Source organism: Muscardinus avellanarius (genome assembly GCF_963383645.1).
Source record: "Muscardinus avellanarius genome assembly, chromosome: 9".
Taxonomy (NCBI): Eukaryota; Metazoa; Chordata; class Mammalia; order Rodentia; family Gliridae; genus Muscardinus; species Muscardinus avellanarius.
In genome coordinates this window covers 5,854,297-5,873,351 of record NC_137795.1, presented here as the reverse complement: position 1 = coordinate 5,873,351, position 19,055 = coordinate 5,854,297, and the positions used below count along the sequence as shown (strand labels likewise).

Here is a 19,055-nt window from a genome sequence, read left to right as displayed (position 1 = left end):
AAATACAAAGGCTTTGAACTACCAGCGGCTTCTCCTGAGACTGCAGGTTTGTCAAAATACCGATCAAATATTTGCTCTTCTGTACCTCCTTCGCGCTCTGGCTGACATTTCCTCTTGCAGCTTTTTAATAACCAAATGGCATTTTACTTACCAAAAAAAAATTTTTTTTATTCATGCCATTTGATTGAGGTACTGTGTGACTTGTAATTCTTTTCACATTCTTAATTTTGTTTGACATTTTGGGAATACTATGCCTAATTCTTTTCTGTGGAGTAAAAAAAAAAAAAAAAAGCTACATGTATTGAACCCTTTTAGTGTCTTTCCTTCAAAAACTGACGCAAACACCAAACACAAAGTATTTGTTGTTTAAGCTTAGAGAAATAAAGCATCCTGTTTACTTGGAATCTTAATTACTATTGCCCCGGTCTTACCTAATTAGCAGAGCTTTCATAATGAGGAAAATTATTTTCAGAGTTAATGAATTTGCAAGCACAAACACTACTGTCTTCCCAGAATGAATTATACACATTCTTTACATACACATTTCAGTTATGCATCCTAATTAATACAAGTACTTAAAATGGGAGGGATTGACTTCACTGTTACAGGAACATCCCTTTGTTTTTAAATCGTATAAAAACACTGCAATTTCCCTTCTGTAGACATTGGACTGCACATATTAACTTAATTTTAGATTTGGATAAAATGGAAATTATTTCATCGAAACGATTCATTTTATTGACTTTAGCCACTTCAACCTTGTTAACATCAAACATCTCTTGTGAAGATGAATTATTGATGTCCAATCTTCACAGCAAAGAAAATTATGACGAATATTCTCTGGTAAGTTTTCAACTCTATCTAATATGATTAGCATTACGGATATGATGCTTGTCGTGAGTCTTGGGCTTTTATAAAGAATGAGGTACTAAGTTTGTGTTGGGGATTCTTATTGTTGTTGGTTTGGGGTTTTTTTTTAATCCAATGTAAGCCTTCTGTGACAATATAGTGAGATAATTTGTGTTATTTAACCCAAGAGCAAACAGCCTGGCCTCCCTTTTGGGGGATACTAGGAACTGAACTCATGGCTTTGTGCATATAAGGCAGAGCTCTAATCCACTGAGCTATCCCCAAGTCCTGCAGCCTAGCCTTTTTGATGAAAAGTAGAGTATGACACTTAGCAAGCATAAGGTACATTGATATATTGTCCGTTGGCTCAGAAGGCACCTTTGTAATAAATAGTTGTAGAACTATTTGGATATTTTCAGCTGTAAATTTAAAATGTCTCAAACAAAAAATGAACATATACAACATTTATATTTTCTACTTAGCAATTACAAGCTGGTAAGTTTGTGGTAAATTTATATCTATGAAAAATATTTATCCCTAGATAACAGAAATTCCTATTATTTTTTATTTTATTTTTATACGTTTTTTTCTTGCACTACTCATTTTACTCAGGTTCCAATCAGAAAACAATCCTTTAAAATCTTTGTATGGACAAATTCATGGTAAAATTAAATCTAATTAAATATTCACTATACTTTCAACGTTTCCTGTAAAGCTGGTGTATATGTGGTGCAGTAACCCACAAACCTATTGGTCATTTACTGAAATGTAATTTAATTTTAGGAATTACAATACAGTTGGTTTCTCAAGACATGTTTTTTGGGTGAAATGCTGAGTACGAAGAGGTAAAAGTGAAACTCAGTGTGACCTCTTACAACCACACCCCAAAACTGAGCTATCATCTCTGTTTCCTACTTAACTATATTTCCATCCACTACCGGCCACTGAAATGTAGAGAGACATGAGACATGGAAAGGGAATGGGAGATTTATCTAAAGTCAAAATATAAAAACACCTAAAACATTTCATAAACAACATGAATCAAAAAAACAAAAGAGAATATCTGCAGCCAAATAAACTTTCGCCTCATTTCCATACTTCATTTTGTTCCTGCTGTTCCAACATATTGCTTTATTCACTATATGTATTTTATTAATATTTCATATTTGTCTTACAATAGTCTAGGGACAGAGAAATGAGATTGCTTTAAGAAGCTTAATACAAATCATTTATTTAAAATATGCACATAGGCACCCAAACTTTGTTTATAGCTTTAACAATCCTGCAGGTTTAAGACAAGGCGGGGTTTAAGCGCGCGGCTTATCACAATAATAAATCGGTTTAACGGTCATTTCTAATTATAGCTTAGGGAGACCCCAAAAGGGGAAAAGGAAAGAAGTCTCCATGTTCAAGAACTGAAAGATCGGAAACCAAAAAACGTCATTAAGATGAGCACGCCCGCTGCCAACAAGAGGCCACACTCGGCGGCCAACTTGCCGCTGAGATTTGGGAGGAGTATGGGGACAGCCAACCTGCCTCTGAGATTTGGAAGAAATACGGAAGCTAGCACGTCCAGACATGATCCCAACCCACCGCGAAGGCTTGGGAGCGCCCCGGGGACACTGAGTGGCTTGCTTCCACTCTCTATGCCTTCACTGTGTACCAATAAGTTACTTCACCCTGACACCTGCCAGAGCCAAGAAATCCACAACCCTGACCCGAAACAACCCAGGTAAGCACCTGAAAACCAGCCACCACGTAGGAACTGAAGTAGGATGGTGCTTTTCCAAAGCAAGTGTGCAAGAAAGTAAGTTTCTTCTAAATAAACAGGTGAAGATACAAAGAAATAGATACCTGTAAATTAAGAACTCTAGCCAGCCAGGTAGAGTAAGCATGGCTATAGGTGCCTGGAAATAAGATGGCTTCCCTAAGCCACGTATGGGCAACAATCTCATTACTCAATAAACCACACACTAAGTCCAAGCAATGACAAGTTTGGGAATTTAAGCCTATAACATACTGTCTGATGCTTGACCTCTGTAACAGAGAAAGTGTTACTCCAGAGAGTCGTCCTCAAGTCCAAAGGACACCATCACAATAACCCAAATCTCGAGTGCAGGGGGTTTTCTTCCCCAACTTTTCTCTAAAAAAAAAAAATAACTAGAAATTTCCAAAGCTCTTTTTTCTATTCTGGGTCTCATTTTAGGAGTAAATATTGTTATAATTATTCTTTGTGTATAAGCATTCTTTTTCCTGCTTACCTTTTAGGAGACTGGTATTCAAGAAAATAGATGGTGCCAAAGCGAAGCAAGAACACTGAGAACTCGGGGAGCCTGCCCCTGAAGGTGGTGCGGGCTGGGGCCTTGGCCTGCACTTGTCCTCTGTGAAGACAGGAAACTGACCCTGCTGCTCCTGCCAATTCTGTGTTGTTGACGCAAATTTAATCTGTCCTTGTTAGCCCCAGGGATTTTGAAAGTTCTAAAAGCTATTTAAATAATCAGTATAATGTACAGAATTTTTGTCTGAATAAAAAGAGCAGTGTAAATATCTACGAAGCCTCTAGTAACTCTGGGTAGAAAGAGAAAGAGAAGGAGCGAGAGAAACTGAAGCCACATCACTACCCTACATAAACGCTATGGGCACGGTTATATTTAGTAAAAAAGTTAAATAGAACAGTAACCTGACAAGTATTGTAGTGGAAATTGAATAATTTAACATAGTAACAAGGTTGACCGTGAGCAAGGATTAGCAATTCACTTATAAACATGTTGCTGTTGTTGTTGTTGTTGTTGTTGTTTTGCGGGTCTGGGGATGGAACCCAGGGGCATTCAACTCCGAGCTACACCCCCTGCCCTATTTTTTATTCTTTATTTTGAAACCGGGTCTCACTGAGTTGCGAAGGGCCTCACTAAGTAGCTGAGGCTGGCCACGAACTGCGATCCTCCGGTCTCAGCCTCCCGAATGCTGGGATTACAAGCGTGCGCCACCACGCCTGGCATAAACATGTTTTTAAACACCAATTTTTTCCCATTTCACTGTTAAGATTTGCAGTATTAGTGAATCTATGAAAGATTGGAATTTAAAACCTGACATCTCTCTGGGTAATATTTTAAGATGAGAAAAGACAAGTTTAGGAAGAGGAGGGGAAATAAAAGATAGCCACTAGTTACCTCTTTTACTATCTCCACCCAACAGTTTGCTTCTACTGTGTCTCTTTTCGCCTTATTGAACATTTCGAGCTCTTGATTTTTGCAGAAAATCTGGCCACTCTTCAACCAGAAGTTTTTCAGTTCAGCGCACCACAACACAAGTGCATAGGGATTCAACTTTAGTCCTAAGAATATGAGGTCCTTCATCAGATATAAACGGTTTACTGAACAGTCTCAACCCCATAGGGGCACGCAGGAAATGGTTTTACTTTTCTCCCATCATGCCCCCAGCTGAGCCATGTGACTCCCACTCCTGCTGAGAAGAGATCCCTTAATGATACCCTGGACGGATTCCATAACTTGCTCGGTCACCTCTTGATATTAAAAAACTCTGTCAAGTCCAGTTGAAGCGGCCAACCTCATATCCAAGGCAAAGCTCTCCTCCTCCATCACTGGCAGGGCTGGGGGCCAGGAGGACCCGAAGTGGGGAAGGAGCAGGAGCTGCTCTTTTTCTCTGACTCCCTTTTTCCTCTCAGGGCTGGGTTGGGAAAGAGGAAATAGTGGGTCTCTGGAAAACAACCTCCCTTCCTGTTTTCTCCAAGGTATTCAGGTGGGCAAGGGAGGAATGGAACTATAGGTCAAAAATAGCTGTCTTATCCTTTCTATTTAAACTAGCTACTTCTGCAAGTGGGTTCTACAGGAAGGCTTACAGAGGCCTTCACATTACCAGGAGGCCTAGGTGCTATCTGATCTCTTTCCTCAGCTCGGATCTCATGTTCAATTCCCATAACCTTTTGTTGGCAGAAAAAATAAAAAATAAAAAAGCTCAAGGCAGCCCACCATGGTGGCTCAGGCTTGTAATCCCAGTACCTGGGAGGCTGAGACAGGAAGATCAGGAGGATCACAGGTTCACGGGCAGCCTCAGCAACTTAGTGAGACCCTCTGCAATTTAGTGAGACCCTGTTTTCAAATAAAAATAAAAATAGGGCTGAGGGTGTCTCTCAGAGGTTGAATGCTCCTGGATGCAAAACAATCCCCAGTATCACAAAAAGGAAAGAAAGAATAATAAAAAAAAAATAATGAAAAACCTCAAGACAGCTACCTTCCCAGTAACATTTTGGTGCGTAGAAAATGCAGACCTCCTGGCCATGTCAAGGGAAGGTCTACAGACTGCCTCCCAGCTGTCCCACGGCAGCCCCCATTTGTCTTCAATCCTCTCTGCCCTGTTCAGGGGGGCCAGACAGATCAGTGAGTTGACTGTCTCAGCTTGTAGCCAGTTAGAAATAGTATGTGCGTGTGACACTCATGACCCTACTCTCCATGAGTGGTGTCGTAGTGCATTTTCTACTGCTAAAACAAAATACAGGAGGCTGGATACTTTCTAAAGAGAAGAGATTGATTTAGCTCAGAGCTTGGGAGGTGGAGGAGCCCGGTGCTGCCATCTGCAACGGCGAGAGCAGCAAGCGGTACATACAGAAGAGGACAGCTCAGTTTGACAGGAACCAAAAGAAGTGCATTAACCCCTTCCAAGGCCACGTCCCTGTGACCTAATTACCTCCCAGGAGGACCCATCTCAACACTGCCGCACTGGGACCAACCTTCCAGCACATGAGCCCTTGGGGGACACGCGCAAACAATATCCAGACCAAGACACTTGGCTTTCAGGTGAAGAGGCAGCTGCTTCAGGCTCCGCCCAGGCCAGACACCCATCATCCACATCAGGAAGGGGTCGGGGCCAAGGCAGGGCTGCCAAGGAGACTCTGCTAGCTCTTGACCACCCGTGAAGGAGAGTCTGGCTCCCGCTATCCACGCTTTTCTCCACAATGTGGGGCATTTGGTGCTTCTGAACCTGCAGGTGCGGCCCCTTCTGAGTTCACCAATTCTGAGCAACAGAATTACCAGGCTAATAGGCAAAAGGCCACTTGGTCCCTTGACACTATATATAAATATATATTACACTATATATATAAACAGGGAAATTTCTTGTCATAGAACATGGGTTCATTACCTAACTCCCTGACTGAATTTATGAAAACTTTAGATGAATAAGCAGATGTCAGCTTTCCCTTTTCCATGTGTCTTATTCTGCTTGGGCCCCAATACCAGCCTCTTTAGCAGTTTCTATAAGAAACCTCTAAGTGTGGAGGGAGTTGGTAATTTTGTTGGGGACTTACAGGATCGTGAAAAGGGGATCAATGACTTGATTTCACTGTCCCATTAACAGGGCCATAGCCAGGTCCCTCTGTGGCCTTTGATGTTCAATTCAAGGTGGCTTCAAGCATCTGTACTAACACGGGGCCCAAAGTGTGATGCTATGGTTTAGAAATGGTCTGTATTCCCTACAGTTCCTGGATTGGAGGCTTGGTCCTCAGTGCAGTGGTGTGGAGACGTAAGACCTTTAACAAGTAAAGTCTAGTGAGAGGTCCATGGGCCACCGGGGATATCATCTCTAAAGGGATGAAGGTAGCTCTCCTGGAACCCCCGAGTTAGCTTTTGTGAGCACAGGTTGTTACAAAGGGCCGAGCCTGACCTCACGCTCACCCTTTGGCCTCCTCTCACTCCAGCACCTGCTCCGGCCATTGTATGTCAGTCACATGAGGCCATTACCTGACCCAAGCTGATGCTAACGCCATGCCCTTGAGCCTCCAGAACTGTGGCCTAAGAAAACTTTTTCCTTATAATATACCCAGCCTCTGATATTTTGTTATAGTAACAAAAAACAGACGGATTCAGTAAAATGGTACCAAGGAATAAGGTCATTATTCTAGCTATACCTGCAAAAGTGGAGGCAGCTTTGGAATTTGGTGATGGGCAGAGATTGTTGTTGAAGAGCGTGTGCACAAAGCGTGAGCACTGGCGTCCTCTTCTGTACGCTGGGATGGAGGGCAGGTCGGCATTCCCTGTAGAAGGCACCTGCTTGCACGCATGTCAGTCACTCTTTAGGATGCTTACCATATAAACAGAGCAAGCCGGGGCCGGCAATGTCGTTGCTTCTGCATCTTCTGTGGAGAGATAGGCACAGGACTAAGGGGACTGTGGAGAGGATACGTGTCTCATCCAGCCGAGAAGCTCTGACCACGAGGGAGAGGTGGCCAGGCACAGTGAGCGATGGTGGTGCCATCCGCGGTCACCACTGAACTCCCCTTGGAGCAGTCACTGATTTCTCGTTAGCATTCCCCCAAGAGCCATATGACTTCCATGCTGTCTTGGGCGCTTTCTTTGACCTGTCCACAACCTACCCCACTGCCCTGGCACAACTGGGCTGTGGACGTGACAGTCCCAGATGGAAACGAGGACTCTACTGGAAATTGAGATGAAAGGGTCCCAACCTTGCTGCACTGTGGCAAAGAATTTGTGCACATGCCCCAGGACTTCAAGGAAAGCCCAAACTTTAAATTACAGCCTAGTTTACTTGGAAGAAGGGATTTCTAAACAACAAAGCATTCAGCGGCCACTTTTTGTCGTATTTACAGTGAGCCTCAAGGATGAAAGGGAGCAGTGGGGAAAGATCTGGAAAACCTATGGGCTGGCCAGAGAGAGAATGAAGAAACAGTGTGTGCAGGTGTGTCTGCTAAAAAGGTTGGTGCAGAGAAAAGGGAGCTGGGATCTTTTTATGAGAATAACTGCAAAAAGGCCTAAAGGGCCTCTCAGAAATCTTCTAGGCCAAGCCTCCTAATTCTTCCCTGGCCAAGCCCAGGGATGAATTGTTTCAGGAAAGGGCCCTCCAAGAAGCCATCAGTGGCTGCATCCCTGGTTCACGCAGGCGCAGACACAGCTGGCCGCAGACCTGGCATCTGTGTGGTGCGGAGTTTGCAGGTGTGCAGAATGTAAGAGTCCTGGAGTAACAGTGGCTTCTACCAAGAGGCCTGAGAGACCAGGCTGAAGGTCGCTGCATGGTCAGAGCCCATAGAGAGCTCTTGACGGGATGGTGCCTAGAGGGGCTGGAGCATAGAGCCACAGGGGCGACCCCAGAAAAGCCAAGAAGAGAGCAGGGTGCCATACCAGCCAGGGGAAGCTGCAGAGGGACGAAGGCACTTGGTCAGATGCTGTGCTGCCACTGCCTCAGAAATCTTAGTAGCTGTGAACACAGGGTCTCACACTGCTACTTTGCACTGAACCCCACATGTACGTAGCCTGCTCTGCTCGCCTCAAACCTCACCCTGCTGGTTTTCAGTTCCTCCCATTTATTAATGAGAGCAGCTTCTATTGCTACCTGAACCCAAAGGGGCAGCTGCTCACACTGCTCCCGTACTATCATGTGCTTAAAATATAACCACACCAAGATGGCCGTGGTGACGCACACTTGTAATCCCAGCATTCGGGAGGCTGAGACCGGAGGATCGCGGTTCACAGACAGCCTCGGCTACTTAGTGAGGCCCTCTGCAACTCAGTGAGACCCAGTTTCAAAATAAAGAATTAAAAAATAGGGCAGGGTGTGTAGCTCAGAGATTGAATGTCCCTGGGTTCCATCCCCAGACCTGCAATATATATATATATATATATATATATATATATATATATATATATATCCGCACCACCAGTCAGGTGCAGGCCAAGTGCAAATTTATTTTGAGGTCCTGTTGCCCCCTTAAGAGGTATGCAGAAATCTTTCCCCTCACCCTACATAGAAACTTGGCCAGTGCCGGATGTGGTGGTGCACGCTTGTAATCCCAGCACTTGGGAGGCTGAGACAGGAGGATCGCACAGGTTCAAAGCCAGCCTCAGCTACTTAGTGAGGCTCTCGGCAACTTAGTGAGACCCTGTTTCCAAATAAAGTGTAAAATAGGTCTGGGAGTATAGCCCAGAGGTAGAAAATCCCCTGAGTTCCATCCACAGTACCACAAAAAAAAAAAAAAGAAAGAAAGAAACTTGGCCAGACGCCACGAACTTACTGCCAATCTTAAGTAATGTCAGACCTTTAGCCTCTCCTAGTAAAAAGCACATGATCTCTAATTAGCTTAATTTAGTTACTCTGCACTATTCAAAAAATATAACATCACTTGGGACCCCATAAATACATACAACAATAATTTGTTATGCATAATAAAAAAGAGACTTAAGAATTGAAAAATAAAATAAAAAGCCACACACACACACAAACACACACACACTGTCTCAATTCCGTAGCAATCTAAATTTCAATGTGCATTCAGCCATTTGCCCATGCATTCTCCACTTCTCCCATGCTGAGGTCTGAGTTTGGAGCTGGGTCGACATACTCTCTCTCTTTCAGCCTCACCTCCTTCCTCTCTGGGGTTGCTCTTTTGGGCTCTACTGGGACAGTAGGGAATTGGGGATGAGACCCAAAGGGAGAGGAGAGTTCCCACTGGGGTGGATGGACTCACTCTCAGGACCCAGAGTATGGTCCTGTGAAACATTGCTGGGTCCCTCCTCCCCGCAATTCTTCTGTTTCCCATGATCCTGCCCCCTTCCCAGGTTGGTCTGAGCCCTACCCTTTAGCTATAGAACAGGGACCCTACTCCATACTTGCCCATTTTTCTGGAAATAGCGCCTACACCTGGTCATGTACAGCTCACCCTCCACGCTTGGGCATGATCCCGGCAAGAGTCTGCTGTTTCTCTCAACCACATGGAAGACATTTCTCGTATCATAGGAGAGTTCCTCCCTGGTGAAAAGTAAAGGATCCTGTGATCCCTGATACTTGGGCACAGTAGAGGGCATTCACAGAAAAGCAACAACTGTCTTCAAAGAAATCTCTTCACAAACCCAACTCTTAATCCTTTCATAGTCCCCAATGGGTGAGGAAATTGATGATTAATGGACTACTTCCTTCAAAAAGTTTGTAATTGGAGATCGGTTTTTCAAATTTTAATTCTGTTATATTTTGGTGTTTGGGGTAAGATTTTACTTTTTACATCCTTTATAACAAAGATAAGTCTCACCTTTCAAGGATACTCACAGACGCTAACACGATGGTTTCTCAGAAGCACTACCCACATCTGCACTGCTCCGGGGAGAAAATTCATGCGTCTTAGGTAGCTTCTCAAAGGAGTCTGATTCCATAAAGTTTAAGGATTATGGCAATAGGAGAGTATTTCTAGGGTTCTTTTAAGTTAATAACTAATTCCACTTATAAATGAATACTGTCGTCTGGCTGGCCACTTTGGTGCTGAGAAGATAATGCCAAAACAATTGTATTTATTCAAGCAATTTAGCCTGAACCTTCTCGAAATACTTGCTTCCAACAGTAACATAACATGGAAGCAAAGTGGCAGTAGCGCTTAGTCCCAGACACAGCTCCTCAAACACGCCAGTCTACACCCCTTCTATCTGCCAATTCCCTTTCCCACAGTTATTTCACTTGGATTGGTCCAGCCCTAATTGGTCCTGTAGCCGGTGCAGGAGAGTAGAGACCCGGGCTTCTGCGAGAGCTGGGGAGAAGACGGCCTGATAGGGCGACGATTCCCATGAAAGAGGATTTTCATTTGGTTTCAGCGCCACCCTTCAGACATCATGCTACAACAATGACCTTGAGAAATGTGAAAAGGGAACAAATGTACCAATTCTGGGACAAATTTCTCAGTGAGGAAAAATGAAAGGTCAGTGCTCACCTAGCTGTGACCAACAAAATGAAACAGACAAGAAAGGTGGGCGCACCGGCCCCTGCTGCAAGTGTCTGCTCTCGGGGACTCTTCCTCTGGAAGCTGTTATTTAACCCACATGCCAAACTAACTGCCTGCAATTCCCCAAAAACACCTGCTTCACGTGTCTGTGCCTTTGTTCCTGTTCCTTTAGCTCAAAGGCCCCTTTTCTGCCAATCAAAATCCTGAGAGATGGATGTCAAATTTGCATGGAACTGCAGGTAACAGAAAAGCTAAATGATATTGTTTCAACCAAGTAAGACTTTTATTTTTTTCTCACATGAACATATCTGAAGCCGGGTGTGGTGACACACGCTTGTAATCTCAGCATTTGGGAGGCTGACACAGGAGGAGGATCTTGGTTCGAGGACAGCCTCAGCTACTTAGTGAGGCCTTTTGCAACTCAGTGAGACCTTGTTTCAAAGTAAAGAATAAAAAATAGTAGCTCAGAGATAGAATGCCCCTGGGTTCATCCTCCAGTAAAGAAAGAAAGAAAGAAAGAAAGAAAGAGAGAGAGAGAGAGAGAGAGAGAGAGAGAGAGAGAGAGAGAGAAAGGGGGAGGGAAGGAGGGCGGGAAAGAGAGAGAGAAAAAGAAAGAAAGAGAAAGGAAGAAAGAAAGAAAGAAAGAAAGAAAGAAAGAAAGAAAGGAAGGAAGGAAGAAAGGAAGAAAGGAAGAAAGAAAGAACCTGGAAGGAATCAGTTGGGAGTTGGTGTGGGAATCCCACATGGTCATTAGTGACCCAGTCTCCCACCATCTTCCTGCTCCACCGTCCTTAGCAAGTGGCACCCACCAGGCTGTCATGTCTCCTTTCAGGTAGCAAAAAACAGAGAGATGCTCTTTTATTTAAAAAAAAAAACAGGTACTTCCTCTTTCATGCAATTGCCATCCATCTGCAAATGAGACTAGAAAATTCACTGGGCAGACTACTCCAACCACACTACTTCTGTGGGTAAGAGAGAGAGAGAGGTAGAAAGGGAGAGAGGGAGAGAGGGAGAGAGAGACAGACAGACAGACAGACTGTTAAGTGGACAACTAGACCAGTTTGCTCAACCTCTATAAGCTCACTTTCTTGAAATATGCCATTTTAACCGTCATTAAGTTTGCAATTCAGTGGCATTAAGTACATTTCATTTGCCTTTTTACGGGGCCTGACACTATTCTTTAATTTTCTCATATTGGTGCTTACATAAAAGAGCCAAGACATTTAGCATTATTTTGGCTATCATTTGTGAACAGTAAGGTTGGTGGTTTTTAGAGCTTTCCTCTTACAGACGTTTCTATTCTTTATGAATGCCATGTTTTTTACCAAAACACCAAATTTTCCCTCTGCTCTCTTTAAGCATGTCTCAGAAAAGGGTAATTGATGCTAATCTTTTTTTCTCCTGAATTCTTTTATCATCTCACAAGCCCATAATATATTGTATTCACCTGGAGCCAGAACTAGAATTTCTTTGGAAATACCTGGGATAGAAAAGGCTATTTTTCCTAGTAGCCTATTTTTATTTTACTTCTCATCTGCTTCCCTCTTCTTTTTGTGTTACATTTAATAAAATTTAGACACATTGCACTTACTCTTAGAATAATAATTAGTGAAAATTACCCAAAGATAATAAAAATAGTTGCTCACAGAACACCAAGCCATTTACCTTTCATAATATAGGACTAATGTAATATTAACATGTAATCCTATGTGTAGCTGAGGAAATGGGAGGAATTATTACCCACATTCACATCCCAAATACAGAAACTAAAATAAGAAAGGGGGCAAACAGGAAAATCACCATTAGAATCAAGAGTAAGATTAAATTTTAACTAGATTAATGTTGAATTAAAATTTTCTTTGTGGAAACAAATATTATTTTAATACTGAAGAAAAATGATCACAAATTCTATTTTACTTCCTGCCAGATTTCTAGGCATTGCTTTATTATGTTTAATAAAACATAGAACTATTGTTTCTCTTTCCTAAAATATGCAACAAAAGTAATTAGCAACAGCAATGTACCGACATAATTTTCACACGGCTTTTAAAATAGCATGTGGCTTTTCCCTTATAATATAAAACACTAAAATACAACCAATATTGCAAAATTATTCTTAACCACAAGAGGGCAGAAAATGCTTCACAGTTTTGTAGAGCTAATTTTAAATTCTTAAACCAAACCTCAATAACCTCCACCAACTACCACCACCACAAAAAGTTTTCAAGAGCTTCCTGTTTTATTCTATACGGTATACTGTAGACATAAAGCTCTTAACGGTCTTTTTTAAATCTTAAACTCATATATAATCCCTTCAGTTCAGCAACTTATCGAAGAAAAAGGTTGCATCTTGAATACAGCTATGAATTAAGGCTCATTTATTAGCATCAGGGAATCACTACATCTTCAAGGAAAGACAACTTTATTTAATTAATTATTTATTTATTTATCTGAGGTACTGGAGATTGAACCCAGAGGCATTCTACCCTCAAGCTACACCACCAGCCCAATTTTATTTCTTATTTGGAAACAGGGTCTTGGTAGGTTGATAAGAGTCTCACTGCTTGCCGAGGCTGTCCTCAAACCTGTGATCCTCCTGTCTCAGTTTGCCAAGTACTGGGATTATAGGTGTGCACCAACCACCATGCCCAACTCAAGACAACATATTTAAAACAAACAGAACCCTGTGAGAACAAGGAAATTTTTTATTTTAATATATCTGCAATGCAATGCAAAGATGGTGTTTATCATAAAATTGAAATAGTCACGGAATCCATAATGCCATAAAAAATGTGCATTTTGACGTACATTGAACTCTTTAATTTCTACATATACTTTCCTTCGGCACAAGCCCACAGTAGATCTAACTGTGGCAAAGATGTTTTTAGTTTTAATTTATCTTTGTGACCTAATTAACCTTTGTCTCCCTCCCAGTGAGCCGTTTGCATTTCAGTAACTAAAACATTACTCCCTCTGATTAGAGACCACAACCTCGTCACTTTTCCTCTCTCATTAATTGAAACGCAGCCTGGTAAATTAAGCCATTTGGATTTCAGTCTGGGTGGGTGATGTTTTAACTACTGCCTCTGCCACCTCCTCTCTCTGTCAATCTTGGCCACGTCCTACAGGGCAGACGAGGACAGGGGCAGGGGGGCTGATGGAGGAATGGAGCCAGCAGGGAGCCAGGGGTTATACATCACTGACACGGGCCGCTTCTCTGCTGCTCCAGGCTCTTGCTTGCCAATCAAACCCCCTGCGCCTTTTACCTTGCATGACTTTACCCAGGACACTAAATCATTTCTGGAGTCTTGTTTCTTCACCTAAACAAATATGCAGTCCCCACTTCTCAGATGTGTTCACTGTTCTTTTTTTAACACTAATAAATAGAGTAGGACAGGGTACAGATAAATAGAATAGGACAGGGTACAGCTGTCTTCTAATGAGAGTAATTCACTTTTTTTTTTTTTTTTTTTTTTTTTTGGTGGTGGTACTGGGGTTCCTGGAAGCCCTTCTACCTCTGGGCTACACTCCCAGACCTATTTTTTACATTTTTATTTGGAAACAGGGTCTCCTAAGCCAGCGCACGCAGCTGGCTTTGAACCTGCCCAATCCTCCTGTCTCTGCCTCCCAAGCCCGGGGATTACAAGCGTGCACCCCCACGCCCGGCTTGAGAGTAATTCACTTCTAAAAGCAGGGCTTTTGGACTGACAGCAGCCATAGAAAGGTGTTTAGGGATGACTAATCAGCCTACTTTTCCAGACACAATTCCACTCTGTGTTAGTAAGGAGTGCCGTGACAAAATACTGTAGGCCACGTAGCTTAAACGAAAGAAATTTATTTTCTTACAATTCTGGAAACTGAAGTGTGAGACCCAGAAGCCAATGTGGTCAAGTGTCAGGGAGGGTTGTCTTCCTGGCTCGTGGACAGCAGCCTTACTTTTGTATGTTTATTTCTCCTCTCCTTGGGGTATGTACACAGAGTTCTCTTCCTTTTCAATAGGATTAGGGTCCCCTGCATGAAACTAATCACTTCCCTAATCCCCTTGCTCCATTAACAGTCATGTTGCGGGGACAGCAGCAGGTTTTTAACATATGAAGCTGATGGACGGGGAGCACAATTCAGTTCAAAACATAGTCTGCACCTATTATCCCAGTAGGATTATTAACACTGCCACCGTTCGCTATAAGGAGTTGTCCCGGTTAGATAGAAAATTACCATTGTATGTCCCAAACACGTCTATTTTCAATTTCTATTCCCTATAAGCAACTACTTTCAACCTGTTTAGAATTTCTTTTAGCTACCTGCATCAGTTAAATTAGCCTTTGAAAACTAATGTAAAGACCAAAAGGAGAAATAATTGACTTACACAAATAGAAAAGGTGCCTTTAAGATAAGCTATCTAAGAAAGACTTGTTTGTCTAAAAAAGAATTTCCTACTTCTCAGTGTTGACAGAATTTTATACTCACCCAAATTCTCAACAAAGTGTAAGAGTAGAAAAATGGTGTCACCATTGAGATGTGATGCCTAGTTCTCCCTTGAAGTAGGATTTTCTGCCCGAGCTGCCAGCTCTGGCTGGGGTTGTCTCCACTACCCAGCCCACCGAATGTCTCCCTAGACATTGCAGAAAGACCAAGTCTTTCTGTAATTAATACCTAATCAAGGCCAGGGAATGAAGGTCATGTCCACCCAACCTGGGGCTGCTCCAACAGGCCCCATGTGCGTCAGAGTGCCCCAGAGGGTGAGACAAGGTTCAGCCTCGCTGCCCAATATGGCTCCCTCCCTTCCCTCCACAAGTGTCAATCTTTAGTAAACATCTTATACCACAAACTACTTCCAGGCATCGCTTTCCAGAAAACCCAATCAACACCAAATAAGTAATGCAGTTTAAAGTTTTTAAAGGTGCAAAAATAAAGTCAAGTGTGGTGGCACACGCTTGTAATTCCAGCATTTGGGAGGCTGAGACAGGAGGATCCGGGTTCGCAGACAGCCTCAGCTAGTGAGGCCCTTTGCAACTCAGCAAGACCCTGTTTCAAAATAAAGAATAAAGAATAGGATTGGGGGTGTAGCTAGAAGGTAGAATGCCCCTGGGTTCCATCCCCAGTACTGCAAATACATACATACATACATACATACATACATACATCATACATACAATAAAACTTGCAAAAATAAATATGGCGAAGGATCTCCCTCCATCCTCTTGATTTCAGTTACCAGTTCCCCTATCAATGTGGCCAGGTTCTTGCATGTATTTCTAAAAATCCTTGCCGAGTGTGGTGGCGCACGCTTGTAATCCCTGCACTTGGGAGGTGGAGACAGGAGGATGGCGCAGGTTCGAAGCCAGCCTCACGTGCTTAAGAGACCCTGTTTCCAAATTTTAAAAAAATATAAAAATAGGTCTGGGAGTGTAGCCTGGAGGTAGAAGGGCTCCCAGGAACCCCAGTACCACCAAAAATAAATAAATAAATAAATAAATAAATAAATAAATAAATAAATATCCTCTATGGGCACAGAAGAGATTTGTGTCTGTACAGTTCATTTTAAAAATATATAATTGTTTTCATTTGTTGCCAGAATGGTAGCATACTCTACAACTGTTCTATATGTTGAATCTTCTGCCCTTATGATTTGTCGCAGTGGTTTCAATCGGTGTGTTTAAAGGTAACTTCAGTAGCAAAACCCATGGGATACAGTAAAGCAATTCTATGAAGAAAGCTGATAGCAATAAATCTAATAGCATTAGAAAGGAAGAAAGACCCCCAAACAAATAATCTAACAGTGTGCTGCAAGAAACTAAAAGAAAAACAAACAAAAAGCCCGAGCCCACAATTAGCAGGATAGAGGAAAATCAGAACAGAAATAAATCAAATGGACAAGAGAAAAACATACAAAGAATAAATAAAACTCAGAGTTTGGGTTCTTAAGAAATAAATAAAAACTTTAGATATTTTACTTTAAAAAAAAGAGAGAAGACCAAAATAAATAAAAATGAAAGTGAAACTGTTAGTACATATGCCTCAGAAATAAAATAGACCATAAGGGAATGTTATATCAGATAATCCAGAGGAAATGGATACATTCCTAGAAATAGAAAGCTTGAATGCACTTATTGATAACCAATGCAGAGACTGAAGAAGTAATAAGTAATCTCTCAATAAAGAAGAGCCCAGGACCAGATGGCTTCACAGCTAAATTCTACAAAGCAAAGAAGAATTAATATGCATACTTCAACTCTTCCAAAAAAAAAAATGGGGATAGAATATTTCCAAACACATTTACTGAGGCTAGCATCACCCCATATCTAAGACAAATTCAATACAAGAAAAAAAAACTAAAGGCCATTTTTCTGATAAATATTGATCTAAATATCAATAAAATATTAGCAAACTAAATCCAACAACACACCAAAAGTATTATATATAGCACCATCAAGTGGGATTTTTCCTTACCATGAAAGGCTGATTTTTCACATCCTAATATTAACAAAATGAAAGGCAAAACGACATGATCATCTACAATAAAATTATGTAATAAATTACAATAAAATAAAATAAAATAATAAAATTAAAACGAAAGAAATTAAAGACTTAGAAGACGTAAAGACCCCCGTTTTTAAATAGGTTCACGCCCCCCCCCACCTTGTTCTTAAGTTCACGACCAGCCTCAGCTACTTAGTGAGGCCTTCTGCAACAGAGAGTCCTTGTTTCAAAATAAAGAATAAAAAATAGGGCTGGGGGTGTAGCTTGGAGGTAGAATGCCCCTGAGTTCAATTCCCCAGTACCGAAAAAAAAAAAAAAAAGTAAAAAAGGCAGAGCACAAAAGGAACATCCCTGGCTGATGAAAAGCTGAATAGTAGGAATTAGGAAGGCGAAGGCGGCCGCCACACCTGCCTCCTCAGAGCGGCCACGCTCCCCGCCGCTGCTAGCCTGTCTCCCAACACCATCCTCCCTCATCCTGTGATGGGGTCTGCCCTCGGCATCGCAAACTCAAGGTCCGGCAGGTGGAGAAACGTGGTTTGCAGTAGTATCTTTGGGGCTGGAGGGGAACTAGGGTAATCCAGGAGGGGCTAGGCCTTTGGGGACAGGTGGGTAAATACTAAAATACTGAATCCCTCAAAAACTTATTTAATTCATTTTCAACTACCACTTTGTTAAAGGTCTCTATAACAAACTTCAAAGAAAGGTTTTGACGGTCATTCTAGCTTTGCGGCCCAGCCTGCCCTTGCTACCTGGGTACCCACCACAGACGGAATCGCCGAGGGCGCTATCCTAGGGTCTTCGCCGGCTGGCGGAAACCTGCAGACCCCGCTTAGGAGTCCGCAGGTCCTTCCAGCCTCCCTCCCTGTGACCTGTGTCCCTCCTCCTCGCCCAGCCGGGAGGACCTCCCTGGACCAGCCTCGGAGCAGAGAACGATTCTACGTCGCCGCCGCCAGAGGGCGCCCGCGGCCGTGCGCGGCGGAAGGCGGGGCCAGGGGCGGGGCGGGGCCAGGGGCGGGGCCAGGGCTGTTGGGGGCGTGGTCGGGGCCGGTCGTCGGAAAAGCGGAACTCCTCTCCTCCGGGCTCCTCGTCCTCTTTCACTTCCGTCCTGCTTCCGGCTCCTGGGCCCCAGGGCCGGCTTCCTCCGCGCCCGCGCCTAGGAGCCGCCGCCGCCCTCGCCCGCCACGGCCCCGCCCCCGGGATGCATCACCCAGCGCCGCGGTCACCCGCGCCGTCACAGGCGCCCTCGGCCCCGCCCCGGCCTGCCGGCCGCCCTCCTCCCCCTCGCCCGCACCTGCCAGCAAGCTCCCGGGGGCCGCAGGTGCGGACCACCGCGAAGCCCATGCCCCGAGGAGACCCGCCAGCCCGGGGGAGGCGAGGCGAGGCGCAGCCCCGTGGAGCTCCCAGGTCGCCGTCCCAGGTGTGTGGAGCTCGGCCCGCGCCGGCCCCGGGGCCTGCGGTGGGAGGGTCGCCTCCTGGGGGTCGTCCCCCAGGGCGGGGGTCTGGGATTCTCACCCCCGCAGCCTGGACTCCGAGCCCCATTTGGGGGTCTGCACCCGCTGCGCCGCTGGATCTTCACCTCTCTGCAGAGACCCTGGTCCAGAATTCGCAAAGCCTTTAGAAAGATGGCTCTCGATTCTGTTAGAGGGGCTCCTTGATATTTTAGGAAGACCACTGGAGTAGAAATCAGTCGAGTATCCTCCAACTAATTAAGATTAGATTTGAGGCACGGACTGAATTTCAGTCGATGACTATAATTTTTAATCTACACGCTAATCTACAGGCCGCCCCTGCAGTATGCAAACTCTTCTTCGAGACATCTTAAGTGTGTGGATTTGTTTCAGTTGACATTTTCACTGAACTTAAGTTGTTGCCTGTTACTGATTTGTCACTGGCGGGTTCACAGACTTCTGTGAACAGTGATGAAGTGACTGCCGTGCTGGGTTTAGCAGTTCAGCGGTACCAAGGCACCAACGATTCCTGCCTGGCCTGAGGA

The 19,055-nt window shown here is 43.7% G+C and overlaps 1 protein-coding gene across 1 annotated transcript; it reads left to right on the top strand.

Moving 5' to 3' along the window:
* Positions 1 to 705: 705 nt before the first annotated feature.
* NPVF (neuropeptide VF precursor) lies at positions 706 to 3,169 on the top strand (the record flags this gene model as incomplete). Its single annotated transcript, XM_080701147.1, has 3 exons — positions 706 to 843; positions 2,214 to 2,581; positions 3,118 to 3,169. The coding sequence occupies 3 exons, from the start codon at positions 706 to 708 to the stop codon at positions 3,167 to 3,169; spliced, it is 558 nt and encodes a 185-aa protein (XP_080557273.1).
* Positions 3,170 to 19,055: the final 15,886 nt, after the last annotated feature.